This window comes from Lipotes vexillifer, unplaced genomic scaffold (genome assembly GCF_000442215.2).
Source record: "Lipotes vexillifer unplaced genomic scaffold, Lipotes_vexillifer_v1.1 scaffold826, whole genome shotgun sequence".
NCBI classification, from domain to species: Eukaryota; Metazoa; Chordata; class Mammalia; order Artiodactyla; family Lipotidae; genus Lipotes; species Lipotes vexillifer.
Window position 1 is genome coordinate 843,117 of NW_006789439.1, and position 17,388 is coordinate 860,504.

The 17,388-nt window shown below is 37.2% G+C and overlaps 1 protein-coding gene across 1 annotated transcript in view; it reads left to right on the forward strand.

Moving 5' to 3' along the window:
• The window catches only part of DPYD (dihydropyrimidine dehydrogenase), an 821,342-nt gene that overhangs the window by 790,714 nt on the left and 13,240 nt on the right, over positions 1 to 17,388 (forward strand). Inside the window, exon 21 of the mRNA XM_007462610.1 lies at positions 7,734 to 7,877. Within this exon, the coding sequence (XP_007462672.1) occupies positions 7,734 to 7,877 (144 nt within the window). The remainder of the gene's footprint in view (positions 1 to 7,733; positions 7,878 to 17,388) is intronic.

Consider the following 17,388-nt stretch of genomic DNA (forward strand, 5'->3'; position numbering starts at 1 on the left):
TACACCCTGAAGAATAAAAATCCAAACTGCTTTGCGCAGAATTCAGAGCGCCCTTCATAGGTTTCCCAGCTTTACCTGCTACTTCTCCTCAGGCACTTACTCTGTTTTAGTCATGTAAGAATAAGTTCATTCTGTAGTTTCTTAATGTTTCAACCCTTTACTCATCCATTCCTTTCTATTTTTTCCCCCTTTCCAACACCACACACTATTTCTCCTTTTTATAATCTTTCATCACAATTTAAATTCCTCCTTCACTAAGTCTCTTAGTTGGAATTAATTGCTCATTAGATCAGGGTTACATCAAACTGTTTGTGCATCTCTTCCTCTGCTTATCCCTTTCTTCCTCATAATTACCTACATAACCCAAATGTCAGCTGAGGTCAACCAGTCCCATCCTTCTGGGTATTGCTACAAAATTCCTAGAGATTATGTTCTCTCTGTCACTTCTGGCAGTAAATTCCTATTCCCACTGATTTCTGAATCTCCCTCAAATCTTGTCTCTCGTTAGTCTCTATTCTTTGAGCTATATGCCAATCCAACCATGAAACTCAACCCTATTTTCCTGACTTTCTTCCAAATTTCTCTCCAGGATATGTAAGTGGGTAGGAGATGTTTTTAAAGTTTTAGGGGTCATAGAGGAGGATTTGGATTGCTTAAAATTGGATATTAGCGCTTCCTCTTTATAGAAGTACCCCAGTCATCACGTCAGTAGGCTCTACTCCCTCTACATCTCTCGCTTTTCCTTCTCTTCATGCACATTCCTCTTCCCTCTCCTCTCTGCTTTTTTTTTTTTTTAACATCTTTTTTGGAGTATAATTGCTTTACAATGGTGTGTTAGTTTCGGCTTTATAACAAAGTGAATCAGCTAAACATATACATATATCCCCATATCTCTTCCCTCTTGCATCTCTGTTTCAAAATTCTGCATTTCTCATGCATAGTGGTTTGACCATCTCTTTGGTTTTGTTTCTCTTCAGTCATGCCATCAGGGCTTAATCTCCCGAACTCCAAGCTAAAGATATTGCTTTAAAAGTTATCCCTTTAAGCAATGAAGTTTATTTCCTTAGAGGAATCTGCTATACATCATTTAAATGATATTTCAATATAAAACAATAATGTTCTCCCTTCAGTTCCATTGAATATGAGTCAGTCCTCCTACAGGCCATAAACTGCTTTAGGAAAGAACGACCTCCTTGTTGTCTTTGCAGCTCCAGCACCTGCACAGTCCTTGGCAAAAAGCAAGTCTTATCTCCTTCATCCTTTGCTGGCATTCCATTCATGTAGATTTTCTTCTCTTGGTTGACATTCTCCCTAACATACATCCCGACTTTATCACTTCACAACAAAATGTGCTCTGCTTCCCCTTCACGGAAGAAGCTGCTCACCCTTTGTATCTTATTAAACACAGAGCAGAGGGTCAGCAGTCTGCTGGCTCCCCAGCATCTCTTCCAAAGTATCGCCCTTCTCTCTCTGGTGTTTCTTCCACTTGGAGGATTTTCCTCCCCTTTCCTGACCCTCACACCTCCAACTTCACTACTTGCCAACTGACTTTCACCCTGTCCTTCAGAACTCAGCTCGGATGTCATTTCTAGAAAAGTTCTGTCCTCTCAGCCAGGGTTAGGTGCACATTGTCATTGTTCATCTGACATCCTGGGGCACCTCTGCCACAGCCTCTGTCTTGGATTATTGCAATTGTTATTAACTACAGGCTCTTTAAGGAGACAGATTGTCTTTTATATATAAATTGTAAGTGTCTTGCACTCTACAAGTGTTTATTTTTAATTTATGAATCACAGCTGTTGTGTAAGTATGATATGATTTTTAATTGTAAAGAACTTACTTCTGTAACTTAATTTCTTTCTGAAAGTAATTGTTTGGGATTGTCTGACATTTCAAACAACCAGCGGGATTTTTAAAATACATTCAAGATATTCATGCATGCATTCATTCAATAATTTTTCAAGTTTTGAAAAACCTATTGAGAAAAAAGCTAAGCAACAAGCCAAAAACAAGGGGGAAAAGACATATTGATTACCTGTTATGTGCTGGATCAAAAACTAACTAGGACCTCAAGTGAAGAAGATGGAGGCAGAGGCTAATAGTGATAAAGCAGTGACATAAGTGCAAGGCTAAAAAGTGCCCAGAGTGCTCTGCAGCACTGCAAGGCCCCCCTAACACTGGGGACAGAGGAGAGTCAGTAAAGGACATTACTTCAATGCTGTAAATACCGAGCTGAGAGGAAAATGCCAAATGGGCATGTACCAGGTAAAAAAGACAGGGCAGGCTCGTTCTAGCATGAGCAAACGTGGAAATACAGAGCCTGGTACACAATGCAACATAAGCAGTTAAGGCTTGTGGGAATAAATTGGCAGGCATGCATTTTACAAATATTATTCCATTTTAATGCTTATACCAAGCATTAAATGTATCATGAGTTAGATACTATCATTCTCATTTCATTGATAAGGAAAATTAGTAGCAGAATGGTTAAGTAATTGGCTCATAGTCACACAGGTAATGAGTGTAAAACTGTGATTTTAATGCAAATTTGACTTCTAAATCAGTATCCTAACCACTATGCAAATGCTGGCTTTCTGCTTTCACTATGAAACATGAGTTATCTTTGCTTTTGACTGCTATAGACATTGCATTTTTGATCAGAAGTTGTCCACTTAAATTTATCAGGTTAAACTAAGAGTTATATTTCATTAATTTCATATATTTTGCATGTCCAACTCCAGTGTCCCAATTTGCACCACTGGGCACCACATAGTACTATGGTAATTTAATGTACAGATGGTCCCTCTCTCTTCGTCTTATTGTTTTCCACTGTCCAAATCTGAAAATATCATGAAAAATGGCTTACTGTTATATCGGTGATTAAGTATTACAAGCCAGTTATTCATGGGGAAAATCTGAGTTTCTGAATGTAAGGCATGTGAAATCAGATTTTGGAATAAAAATCAGGATCAAATGTAAATAATTGATTACTGTCATAATTGAAGGAAGGGAAGAAGAAAAGTAACTGAATTCAGACAGAACAGAACAGAGACCTCTCATCTCTGTCTCCCATACTTCCTTGCATCACGCCAAGTGCACAGTGATTGAAATTAGGGTGTGCTAGGAACACACTCAGAGAACCCAGGTTCCCAGCCATCGTGCTCCTGCATTTTTTTTTTTTTTTTTTTTGCGGTACGCGGACCTCTCACTGTTCTGGCCTCTCCCGTTGCGGAGCACAGGCTCCGGACACGCAGGCCCAGCGGCCATGGCCCACGGGCCCAGCCACTCCGCGGCACGTGGGATCCTCCCGGACCGGGGCACGAACCCGTGTCCCCTGCATCGGCAGGCAGGCTCTCAACCACTGCACCACCAGGGAAGCTCTGCATTTTTTATTTTAGGTATCCAAGAGTACTCCGTTGCCTTTCTGAGTTTTGTTAAAGATCAACTCTTTGAAAGTTTGTTTTCTTCACTTTTCTCTTTGTTGGTCATTTGATTAAGATTAAATAGTTTTCCAAGGAGCTTTGTATACAATGCCTTTAGATAACTGCAATAACCAGATATACATGACATATAATTCAGCCAGACACTACCCCTTAATGAATGACAAGAGCTACTTATAAAATTAGTCGCAATGATAATTACACACATTACGTATGGAAATTATTCAACCTTTAATGTAGCAAAGGACAGTTCCTGGCCCAGAGTAGGCATTTGATATTGTATATGTTGAATAAATGACAAAAGATAGATAGTGTAACTAAGTCATATGTGAACATGTTTTTGTAAAAAATATAAAATAAATTCTTAGTCGTGAAGCATACTATATCCTTTACCTCTAATTTATTCTTCAATCTGTCAGTGTATACACACAGAAATGAGACATATATATATTTTTGGATTTCAGGCTTATACTGAGTGCAAAATATGTATACAATTTAAAATACACACACATATATATTGCACTCAGTGTGTGTGTGTGTGTATATATATATGTATATATTTACAGTATATGCACTATATATATACATATATATATATATATCTTGCACTCAGTATAAACCTGAAATCATTTTATCTTTTAACTTATTACCATCTGAATATCAAATAAATTACTTTTCTTGCCCTCATTGTTTCAAATCAGATGAGAGAGTATGATTAGGAAAATAAGAGTTGATCTCTTACAGCACTATAGACCAGTGCTATTAGCCAACTTGCTGCTATTCTCATAAAAATTATGCAATTTAAATGGGAAAATACTAGTGTCTGCTTCTATTAGAAACAAGAACCCTCTTCTACTTCATAATATGCTCAATTACCTTTAGATTGATCCATGAATAAATTATAATCCAAATAGACCTCTTTACCCTAAAGCTTTGCTGGCTTAAGGTATCCTTGTTGATTCATTATGTTGTCACTTTTCTATTGGCAGCATAATGCTTTTAATATCTGGACAGAGACAGTTTTAGTGTGAGATACTGTTATCTTTAAATGAGTAGGATTTAGCTTTTCTGGTGAGAACAAATTCATCAATGATGAATCCCTGGAGAAAGCATTGAAACAAAAATCACACCATTTCTGAGCTTTGTTCAGCTCATCAGTTACAAAGCAGCTTTCGAGAGTCCTAAAGAACTTTTTCCTTTGTTTAAGAAATATAGCATGACGCTCAAAACTGCTCTCTTTGAGTTATCGCAGGCTACAACTTTTTCTCCAAGAAAATAATGAATGAAGAGGAAAAGCTCCTGCTGCTGGCCCTGTCAGGCCCTGCTGCTTCTCCTCCTGCAATAGGAAATCAGTTAACTCTATGTTCAGACAGAGATTTGAACTAAATGCTTTATTAATCATCGCTGATTGCACACATATACAGTGGCCCGCTCTGCCTTCACCTTCACTCTTTCTTATTTTTATTTTGCTTTGGTTTGATCCTTTGGCAAGATCTGAACACAGACATATGCCTAAATGTAATATGTGATCCTCTGGTGCAAGGGAGAATTGACCTTTTTATTTGCAGAAAACAACTTTTCAAATGTTCAGTTCTCAGCTATCCTAGAGGCATTCTAACATGCGATGTAATAATAATTTTTTAAAAGCAGTGAAATTTCTCACACTAATGCAGAAAGCAAAATGACTATGGCAGCCTTGAAGTTTTGGAACCTGGTACAACACTTCGGCCTCTGGGATCTCCATATGGCAGTGAGAAACTACATGAAAATAGACCCTCTTTGATTTGGAGATAAATGGCAGAACGTCGAGGGGGCAGTTACTGATATTCCGTGTGGGTGTGCTTTCGATTTAAAGAAAACTTTGGCAACAGTTTTCTTTTTTTTCCACTGATTCTTCAACCCACACACAAAGAAAATCCTATAGGAATCTCTATGTTAAATTGAAAACCTGTCCTTAGGACTAGTTATAAAAGATTAGCACATTAGAATCGTAGCACCTTTAGTTATGGAAAGGCTGCATTCGTTAAATATGGTAAATGTGGTCAACCACGGCAAAAAAGTTACAGAAAATATCAGGTGGTTGGTGTCTATTCAGGCTGTATTCTATTCTGAATCAAGGGATTTCCTATTATTAAATATTATTATTATTACCATTATTGGAACAATTTGAAATAATCACAGTTTAAATTTAACTGCTTTATTTCTCTTTGGATAAAGAATAATCTAAATGGAAAAAAAATATCTCCTCTAGTCTATGTTTAAAAGAAGATAGATTAAAAAGTTCTGAGAATAATTTCTTTTGAATAATTTTACAGAACATTTAGGTGGAATGAGGTAGTGTTGAGGAAGGTAAGGCCCCATCAAGGAATCAGGATGATGGTTCAGATTTTCATAGAGCTTGCCTTTATCATGAGGGATCTGCTAGACTCAGAGGTCATGTGTTTCACACTAACAAGTCTTGATAATAATCTTCAAGGATATAAGATTATGGTAGAGGTGTCCTTGATGTGTAAGAGAAGTGTGGGGACACTGATATTCTGACAAGATTTATATCAAGTGGATGTACACTCACCAAAGAAAGGACCCTCGGGGCATTTCTTTGGCACCAAGTGTAATCTGTAACACCTCATCTGCCCTAGGAAAAGAATCATTTCATAATAGGACAAGCAAGCACTATCTTTTCTACATTAAAGGGGCTTACATATGTGATAATATTGAGGATTTGTTTTAGACTCTATTTTATGCTTTTTAACAAGACAGCATCACTTATTTTATGATAAAATAGATACAACGTATTCATATATTTTCTCCCTCTGTCATATCATTTCATATTACTGTAATCATTAAATACTGTAATTTAGAAAAGCATTAAGGTGCAGAGATGAAGTATATAGTTCTGGTTTAATTGTGTGTATTAATTTGGCATTCATAACATTGTTTCTATTTGCTCAACTTGTTGACATAATTACAGTAAATTGGTAATGGAAGTAACAATCTTAGATAGTTCCACATGAATATTTTCTGCTAATATGAATTTTCAGTTGCAGTTTGGCGGAATTGGAACACAGTTTCAGTTTAGTTTACCTACTGTAGTGACATCTCTAAAGGACCAGAGAACTCATTTTCCTAGAGTGTTATGCAACCTGGTAGGTAGAGGCCAGTGTTTTAAAACAAGTGTGATTTTTTTCACCTAATTACTTGCTAGGGCAGAGATCAGGATGACCTTGGAATGCTGTAGTTTTCCAAGCCTTCACTAGCTAGGTAAATCTGCTTTATTCTGCAGGAGAGCTAGGGGTGGTGGTGGTATTTTTGCAGTCTTTGAAAAGAAACCTAGCAATTCCAGGTTCCAGGCAGACACAGAACATTTGGAATTCAGCGGTGTCTATCACCAGCAGTATATGTCAGTAAAAGTGAAGATCAAAGGTTCTAGAAGAGAAGGACAAAGAGAAGAGGAAATAATTGTAAGATAATGAATAGTATGAGGGCATATTCATGTTAACGTGAAACCACTTAGCATTTTTCCATGACACCCAGGTATCTTTCTAAATGAACTTTGTAAAGTACAATTGAATAACCTTGAGATTTAAAGCTCCATAATGTGATTTTGAATACTGAGGGAGTTTGTTTAAGCACTGTGATATTTCCTTTGCTTTTCATTTCTATTTTTGCCTCTTTCATGCGAAATAAACTTTATTTTCTGTGCAGAGAAATCAATATTTTTGCCATTTTGTTTTTCAGCTATTCCAGTAAACTGCAATCAACATTAGTTACAATCTTTAAAGAGATGTAGTAAGAATTTGAACACAATAAAACAGAGATACAGATTTGAACTTTGGCAAAGTACCTTTGCTATTGACAAAAGCATTTGTCAGAGACTAGGCTGTGTCTATATTGTGCTAAAAACCTGATGAAGAGGAAAAAAAGCATCAATAGGTTTCACCTTCTGTCTATATGAACTAAACAAATGGTTTAACTAATAGCTATTGTTTTAAGTGAATGGTTTGGTTTACCATTGTGAATTTTATTCTGTTTAGAAATGTATTTCAATTAATATTTGTATATCTAATACATACATATTTGGTAAAGGTATTGTGCTATTGTGTTCTTTTTAATAATTAATGGACTCTGATACGTGGAAGACTAGGGTCCAAGAATGAATGAAGACCTTGTTACAGTATACGTGAAACAGTCTCAAAACACACATTTGTTTGTTTATAATATTTGTGTTTATATCCTCACATTTTTCTCTTCTGTGAGCTAACATGCTTTCTTATTTGTGTGTTTTCCTATTAGAAACTGCCAAGTTTTGGACCTTATCTTGAGCAGCGCAAGAAAATCATAGCAGAGGAAAAGATTAGACTGAAAGAACAAAATGCAACTTTTCCACTACTTGAGAGAAACCATTTTATCCCCAAAAAGCCCATTCCCGCTATTAAGGTAAAGATTAAGCTGTATATGTAAATATGTCTATTTTATTGTTTAGCTTGTGTTTATTTCCTGTTTAAATGTACCACTGATTTTTTTTTTTAATATATTGAGAGTTTTAAAAATTCGGTCTGCAGTGACAGGATAGCCTCTTTTATTTGTATATTTTACACTTTTTAGAACACTGTCAAATATGTGTTTCATGCAAATTTTGGATGTATTAAATAGGCCATAAAATATTACAGTGAATTCTTTGTCTTCTTACACTCATTTAAAAATTACTGTAATCTACAATTAAATCAAAGAGGTATCTTAGTCATACAGTACAACTAAATGATCAATATGCACCATCAGGGCTTCCCTGGTGGCGCAGTGGTTGGGGGTCCGCCTGCCGATGCAGGGGACGCGGGTTCGTGCCCCGGTCCGGGAGGATCCCGCATGACGCGGAGCGGCTGGGCCCGGGGGCCATGGCCGCTGAGCCTGCGCGTCTGGAGCCTGTGCTCCGCAGCGGGAGGGGCCCCAGCCGTGAGAGGCCCGCGTACAGCAAAAAAAAGAAAAAAAAAAAGTAATATGCACCATCAATATCAACATGATACCTTACATTTTGGGCAAACTTTCTCTGCTTCAGCCTTGGGAAAGCCTGTACAAATTTGGGTTTCAGGAAAATATTTTCTGGATAATATCAAAAATTATCATTAAGATGGAATTATGTGTGCATTATATTTCTTGTTTTTCTTCTTTAACTTCTTATTTTGAAAAAGATGTAGATTCACATACAGGTGTAAGAAATAATACAGAGAGGTCTCATGTACCCTTTACCCAGTTTCCCCCAATGGTAGCATGTGGTAAAACTGTAATACAGCATCACAACAAGGATAATGACACAGATACAATCTACTGATCTTATTCAGATTTCCCCAGTTGTACTTCTACTCATTTGCATGTGTGAGCACACACGTGTGTTTAGTTCTGTGTAATTTCACCCCATGGGTAGGTTCCTGCGTCCACCACCACAGTCAAGATATGGGTTCCATCAGCACAAAGATCCCTCCGCTTGCCCTTTTACAGCCACACCTACTTTCTCCTGCCCACCTCCTTCAAGATGGAATTATTTTAAAGCAATCATAATTAAAAAAAAAAAAAAGGAGTATTACAGGTCCACATTCTCTCTGAAGTCACCATCAGGGAATGTGGTTTTCAGTCACTGAATCTTACCCTTCTTCATTTAGTGACTATCTCCATTTCCTGGTTGAAGCATCAGCTGAAAAGCTTACTCTTAGGAGCTCTTTGAAATTCCTCCTTAGTAGTCAAACAGGAGTTGGAACCCTTAAAAATCCCCTCTATCTATGAGAAAGAAGAAATGTGTCCTATGCTAAAAACAGTGGAATTCAGAGTTCTGAAAGGAAATACGGAAGTGGCTGAACACAAATTCTACCAGCACTTCAATGCCATAATTCCAAATAAAGTGAACACTTGGGACTTTCAGCAGTATAATAGCCCCAAAGAGTCTCTTGAGCTGCTTCCTTTAAATTATTTGTGTGATACTAAAAGGATGACCTGGACACTGATGGTAAAGAAGAAGCCAGATCCTTCCGCTCTTCACATTTCCCCCACCCTTTGGCTATAACTAATATATGATTTGGGGTTAAGTGGGAATTGGCCCTGCTTGTTTTTTCCTACCTAATTTGAAATAAATGTAAGATCTCCATCTTTTCCTTATGTATACAAAATTCAAAAGAAAAATATTATTTATATTTGAAATAAAGGAAGAGCAAGGTGATTATAAAAGCATTGCGGCCTTTTTTAGGCTTCTATTCTGTCAGTGAATATATTGATAACCTAGAATCAAAACAAAAACAGAACAAACAAAAAACCTGCTGAAGTTGATCAGGTTAGCCGATCACTAATCCAAATAAAATATCAAACTCAGCAGAATTAAATAAACCAAAGAACTGGGAAGTCAGGAAAGTAAGTAAACATTTTTTTAAAGTCTCAAGGAGAGATGAGGAGTCTTATTAGAAATCGTACAGGCTTACATTCCTCTCCTAAATTGTTACTTCAGAGATGATCCAAATTGAAGTACCCCTGGTGTTACATTGCATAAGCCTCAAGAGACCATTGACACCATCTTCCCATAACTAAGACCATAACAGTGCTGACATATTAAGGGGCTGCTATGGTAGATTTTTCTCAATGTCCAGTGGATTTTCCACTACCTTGTTTTTCTTCCCAGGGTGTCTACACCCATTCTATAATACCTGTTATCATTTCTAGAAATATGGTGTGTCCTGTCAGAAAGCATAATGGTAGCTGATAATGGTGAGGTTTTTCTGCAGAGAGATGGGGAATTTTCACCAGTTATAGGTGCAACTATTTCTGGAAAATGAGGAATTACATTTGCTATGACAATGACTGCTCATTTCATCTTGCTTTCTATAAGGCTTTATATCTCTATAGAGTGGGACAGAGCTTATGTTTTAGAGGAAGAAGGAAGATAGAGATCTGTTCCTGTCCCAGAGATATTCGTGGTGGTGTTAGATGACACTTGATTCTAGAGCCATGATGTTGTTACCAAAAGTGAGCTGTGTGTGTGTATGATTGTTATTTTTAATTAGAGCGGTTGTCCTCTAATAAATTCCGGTATGATTTTCCAGAGTAGGAGAGAAATTTCATCTCCTGAAAGCACCAATGGAAGTATGTAGCAACCAATAGCTCTAATATGCCAGTACTGTTCCAGGTGCTATACATGTTTTATCTCATTTAATCTTCACAATACCTGGGATAGGTACTATCTTTATATTCATTTTACAGATAAGAAAATTGAGGAATTAAAAAACATTAAATAATTTGATCAAGTCACATAGTAAACAGTGGTAGAGTGGGGGATGGAGGTGAAATTGAGAATTGTTGGCTTAGGATTGAAAAGATTGGCTCATAATAGGGACCAAAATGTTTGGATCCATTCTAGAAAATATACAAAATATACCTAGAGATTGCTCATGGAAGATGAAGGTGTCAGTATAGAACAAGGAGAATAACATTTAGTAAGGGAATTGTGACACATGGCTTTTGTCACCACTGTGCTACTAATCACTTGATTTGGGGCAAATATCTAATGAGAGATCTGTAAGAGAAGACCACTGGACAGAGACGTCTCTTTTCCTTTCTTCTCTTCTTCCTCCTCCTGACCTTCTGTAGTTTCATTTGTTTGTTCTGTTTCTGTTAAAAGCACAAAGATTAATCTAAAATTTACCTATAATCCTACCACCTCAACTTAATCACTATTAAAATTTAGATTTATAAAATTCTAGTTCTTTTTCTAAACCTAAATGTAATACATTAAAATAAACATAGAATACTCATATTTTCTATATAAAAACCTCCTAATTATTTATATATCACTGTAATGGTTTTATAATATTTCATAATATGAACTTATTAACTTCTAAAAATTCACCTGTTGTTGAATTTTTAGGCTATTTCCAGAATTTTTTACAAATAATGCTATTATAACTATTGTTGTACAAAAATCTTTGTGTAGATCTCTTATTGTTTTCTCAAGAGAAATTGCAGGTGAAATTGTAGGGCTTTTGATACATAGTGCCAAATTGTTCTCCAGGAAGAATGTGCAAATCTACATTCTGCCAAAAAATGTAAGAGAGGACTCATATTCTTAAACACCCGTCAACAATAGATTTATTTTTAATTTTAACTAATATAATAGTCAAAAAAGTATTTTTTGTTTAATTTCCAATGTCTAAATAGTAGTAAGACGGGCATGATTTTTTAATATATTTTTGACCGTTTCTTCTTTTGTGAATTTGTTACTTATTTCTTTTGACCAGTTTTCTGTTTTAGTATTTATCTTCGTTTTATAGATTTTTTAAATAAACTTTTTATATATTGCCATTTGCCTCATAATTTGTATGACGGTGTTTTTAGATATACATACAGAAGTTTTGCTTTTATGAAATCATACCTGGCAAAAGCTAGTTTTGTGATTTCTCCCTTTCTTTATTTGCTTAGTTTAGCTTTTTCTACCTTAAGATTATATGCATTCACCCCATCTGGTTCTTTTGGAATTTACATTTGATTATTTAATTAATCTAAAATTTGTTCTGCTCTAAAGTATCAGATATGGCTATACCTTTAATTTTTTTTCACAAATAAGCAACCATTCCAAGATCTCAATATTTGCATTTTAAAGTGGTTCCTCCCTTCTCTCAAGTTATGATTCAATGACAAAAAATGTATCATAAATTGCATGACTTACTTTACATTTAAATGTTCAGTGTCTCAGAATTTGCTAAAGCTTTTCAAGAGTGAATCAGAAATGGGTTAGACAAAGTTCTAAAAAGGATGGCCAATTTCTATAAAAAGTTTCATACCTTAAGTAAATCTTTGTCTAATAAGGAAGAGTTTAACAAAAAACTTTACAAATAAAACCTTCTGACAAAGTCCAAAATTCTTGGCTATAAGCCCCTTACTTGAAACCAAGACCTTAGTACTACTTTTAACATTTCTGTGAAGACAAAAATGTTTCTTCTACTACAGTGCTGATTCTTTACTTTGAAATATGTTCAACATAGTTCCCTTTTCTTCTTGATATTAACCAGATGGAAAAGGTAGCAGAAGGTGGACCTTGAGGGGAAGATTGATGAGTTCAAGTAGCAGCATGTAGCTTCACATGACAGAAGCAGGTGCAGGTTGCGGTACAATAAGAGAAAAGAGTGGAGAGAGAACATGATGATGGTGTCTGGACTCCTCTCTCTGCTTCCTTCTTGCTATATTATTTCCCTTTATGATTCATTTAAACCTTTCCTATATATTGACTCAACTATCTTCCATCCTTACCTCTTTTTTTTTTTTTTAAACATCTTTTTTGGACTATAATTGCTTTACAATGGTGTGTTAGTTTCTGCTTTATAACAAAGTGAATCAGCTATACATATACATATATCCCCATATCTCCTCCATGTTGCGTCCCCCTCCCTCCCACCCTCCCTATCCCACCCCTCTAGGTGGTCACAAAGCCCCGAGCTGATCTCCCTGTGCTATGCGGCTGCTTCCCACTAGCTATCTATTTTACATTTGGTAGTGTATATATGTCCATGCCACTCTCTCACTTCGTCCCAGCTTACCCTTCCCCTTCCCTGTGCCCTCAAGTCCATTCTCTACGTCTACAATCTTTATAGCTGTCCTGCCCCTAGGTTCTTCAGAACCTTTTTTTTTTTTTTTTTAGATTCCATATATATGTGTTAGCATACGGTATTTGTTTTTCTCTTTCTGACTGACTTCACTCTGTATGACAGTCTCTAGGTCCATCCACCTCACTACAAATAACTCGATTTTGTTTCTTTTTATGGCTGAGTAATATTCCATTGTATATATGTGCCACATCTTTATCCGTTCATCTGTCAATGGACACTTAAGTTGCTTCCGTGTCCTGCCTATTGTAAATAGAGCTGCAGTGAACATTTGTGGTACATGACTCCTTTTGAATTATGGTTTTCTCAGGGTATATGCCCAGTAGTGGGATTGCTGGGTCATATGGTAGTTCTATTTGTAGTTTTTTAAGGGACCTCCATACTGTTCTCCATAGTGGCTGTATCAATTTACATTCCCACCAACAGTGCAAGAGGCTTCGCTTTTCTCCACACCCTCTCCAGTATTTGTTGTTTGTAGATTTTTTGATGATGGCCATTCTGACTGGTGTGAGGTGATACCTCATTGCAGTTTTGATTTGCATTTCTCTAATGATTATGTTGATCATCCTTTCATGTGTTTGTTGGCAGTCTGTATATCTTCTTCGGAGAAATGTCTATTTAGGTCTTCTGCCCATTTTTGGATTGCGTCCCTACCTCTTTTTATGCTTCAAACCTGTGTCACCCGCTATCTTCTGGATACCTCCACCTGGATAGTCTAAGCAAGGTGCCTAAAGGCCATCGTACTTCAAACAAAACGGATTATCATTCCTTCTAAGCCTGATCTTCCTCCTGAGTCCTGTGTCTCAATGAACAGCACTCTATCTACCCTCTTACCTAAGCAGAAACCTGAAATTTGGCCTAGATTTCATCCTGTGACTCATCTCACTCATGAATGGGATCATGGACATTCACCAATGTCCACCATTTTTATCTGTCATGTCCTCTTCCGCTTCTGCTCTTCCCTACAGCAAAGGTCTTAGGGAAGTTCTTTCTACATTCTTTCCTGGAATTCTGAAATATTCTACAAACTGGCCTCCCACCTACTTTTCTCATTCTTTTCTAATGTATCCTCCAACTATTGTGAAGTATTCTTTGTTAAATGCAAATCTGATTGTTTTACCCCTTGCTTAAAATTCCCACATCTTAACCATGATCTTAAGGTAAACTCCTTAGCATAAACATCAGACCTTCATATTTTAGCTTATCTTGGCCTAAGCAGATTCAGTGGAGTGGTGAAAAGTAGAATCCAGGAGGTGGTAAATTGAAGAGTGAATAAAGGTTTCAAAATTAAGGACAAGGCATATGGAATACTCTTCCCTGAACTTGAGAAAGATCAAAAGGAAAGTGACAAGAAGAAATGTAGTAGAGGGAAAGGTTGGTTTGTATATGTTAGGATACTGTAAGCTTGCATGTGTTTATATGCTAGGAAAGGATAGCTAAAGCTACCAGAAAGGGCATGATTAAAGAAACTATATCCTTGGCAAATAAGGAAGGAATGGAGTCCAGACAATACATTAAGTCATCTTGGATAAGAGAGTGACATATGATTTTCTACCTACTGCAATGCCATAGGCATTTAATGAAACTGAATCTGGGCTTACCAGAAACTGAAAATTGGGCTTACTTACTATCATTTTAGTAAGTAGCCTGTGTTTGAAGAAAGTGACTGCTAGAAAGTCTTAAGAAGCTATTTCCTTCATTGAAAGATGTAGCAAGTTCATAAGATTTTAGAAGATTACATTTATGGGAAAAGAGTTTCCTGAATTAAGCCTGGAACTACTCTGTCACGCTGCTTGGGTTCAAATTATGCCACTGCCATTTAGCAGCTACATGAACTTGCCTCGGTTAACTAATCTGTAAGGTGGACATAATTAAAGAGTCTGCCTGGGCTTCCCTGGTGGCGCAGTGGTTGAGAGTCCGCCTGCCGATGTAAGGGACACGGTTCTTGCCCCGGTCCGGGAAGATCCCACATGCCGCAGAGCGGCTGGGCCCGTGAGCCATGGCCGCTGAGCCTGAGCGTCCGGAGCCTGTGCTCTGCAACGGGAGAGGTCACAACAGTGAGAGGCCCGCGTACCACAAAAAAAAAAAAAAAGAGTCTGCCTCATGGGATTATAAATTAGGTAGTGTGTGAAGTGCTTTTAGCCTGCACCAAACATATCCTAAATACTGTATATGTTACCCACTATTAGTTATGATGTTAGGAATGGACAGCTTGAAGTAGATAACAGGTTAGGGTGACCCTCCATTTCCATATGTCCAATAAAGTGAACTCAAGAATGTTAGTAGGAATACATAAAGTTCTGGAAGTCAACCAAGTTGGAAGTTTTGAAGAAGTCCATATATTTTTCAGTCCATATATTTTCACACACCTACCATGAGACAAGCAGTGTGCTAGGAATTGAGCATCTATAGTACAAAAAATAAAACAGCCACAGCCTCTGTCCTCATGAAGCACACAGAATAGAGAAACAGGTATTAAAACAAAGAATCACACTAATAATATAAAGCTATATTTGTAATACAAACAATAAAGAAAAATACAGGATGTATGGAGTCTCTTTCATAGCAAGACCTAATTTAGATTGAAGGAGATGAGGAAGGCCTCTCTGAGGAACTGGCGTTTAAGGAGCCCTGTAGACTGGGTAGTGATTAGAAGGGTAAGTGGAAAAAGGGATGCTCCCAGTGATTCATAATGTGGTCCTCGATTTGGTGAGTGGCCATGGTTATGGAAACAGAAGCAGAGGTTAAATTGATGAAGCCTTGATAATTCTCCCTCTAAAATTTGATGATTCTCTTTATATATACTGAGGTATAAGGGACAGTAAGGAGTTGAAAATAAGGAGACTAAGATGATTAGATTTTTGATAGTCCCACTAACTGAGATAAAGAAAAATGAAAGATAATGAATCATGGTTTTGTTCTTGGTGTTTTAGGTTTGATGAGTTTTTTAATGTGGGGTGAAAAATTTAGATTTGAGCATATTGAAATTAGTGAACTCAAGCTAATTTTGCACCTGTGCTGGATGATATAAAGAAAAAAGAACTGACATGCTGACCGCCTACTGGGTGCCAGACACAAGACAGAAGCTTCACGTATATTTTCTTCATTTCTTGCTTAACCTAATACCCTATGAGGGAGTAGGAAGTTCTGGGGAAGCAAATGGGAACAAGTGATCAAAGAAATAAGAGAATAACCAGAAGGAAATGATGACGTGGAGAAAAAAATAGAGGAAGTCTTAAGAATGAGGAAGTGGTCCACAGGTCAGAAAGCACTGCTCATCTTGGCAAGGACATCTGGTATTGTTTCATTTTGCCTTTCACATGTAACCACTGAGATTCCAATTTCCAGTTGGCAATAATTGTCCTATTCACCCATACATCCATTTTGTCATTCATCCAACAACTATTAACATCCACCCACTATGTTCCAGCACTGCTCTAGTCACTAGCAATTCAGTAGTGAACAAAACCAAAGCCCAGCTCTCATGGTGTCTACATTTGGTGTCTACATTATAGAACAGAAAATAAACAAATGAACGAGGGGGTACATACTATGTCAGATGGTTACAGTGCTGTGGAGAAGATACAGCAGGATTAGGAGAAAAGTAATTGCTGGAGAGGTTGATCAGGAGATGCCTGCCTGGTTAAATGGCATATGAGTAAACACTTCAAAGAGTGAGAGAGTGATCAATGCAGATAAATATCGGGACGGGGGAGAACGTTCCGTTCAGAAGGGACAGAAAATGCAAAGACCCCGAAGTAGGAAAGTCCTTGGCAGGAAACTATTGAGGCTTTTTAAAAGGAAGAATGATGTGATCTGACAAAATTTTTCAAAGGCTCATTCTGGCTGCGGTGTTGATACAAGATCCTAGATGGGCAAGGACAGAAGCAGGAAGACTGGTTAGAAGGCTGTTGTAACAATCTAGGCCGGAGATTGTCAGGAAGGAGAATAAATACTAATGTCAGATAATGTCAGAAGACCTCAACTCCATTGTTATAAATGAAATGATGTGTGTGAAAGTATTGCATGAGGCATAGTTCTATTCAAATATAAGGAGCCACGGTTGTTGTCATTTTCGTACGAGTCCCTTGCCCCCTTGCCCATTATTTTAGAGTCCATCTGGATGATGTGGCCATGTGGTTTCAGTCCCCATTGAAATTAACAGCCACGTTCCCTTTAAGAGTCATTTTCTCTCTGCATGTGAATCAGACATTTCTTCTTGTGCTTTTATTGTTTTATTGTACCACACTCACCCAGGCATGCTACGTACTTCCCTCTGCTGCTTCATCATTACTTTTATGTTTTCCCTACTGTGT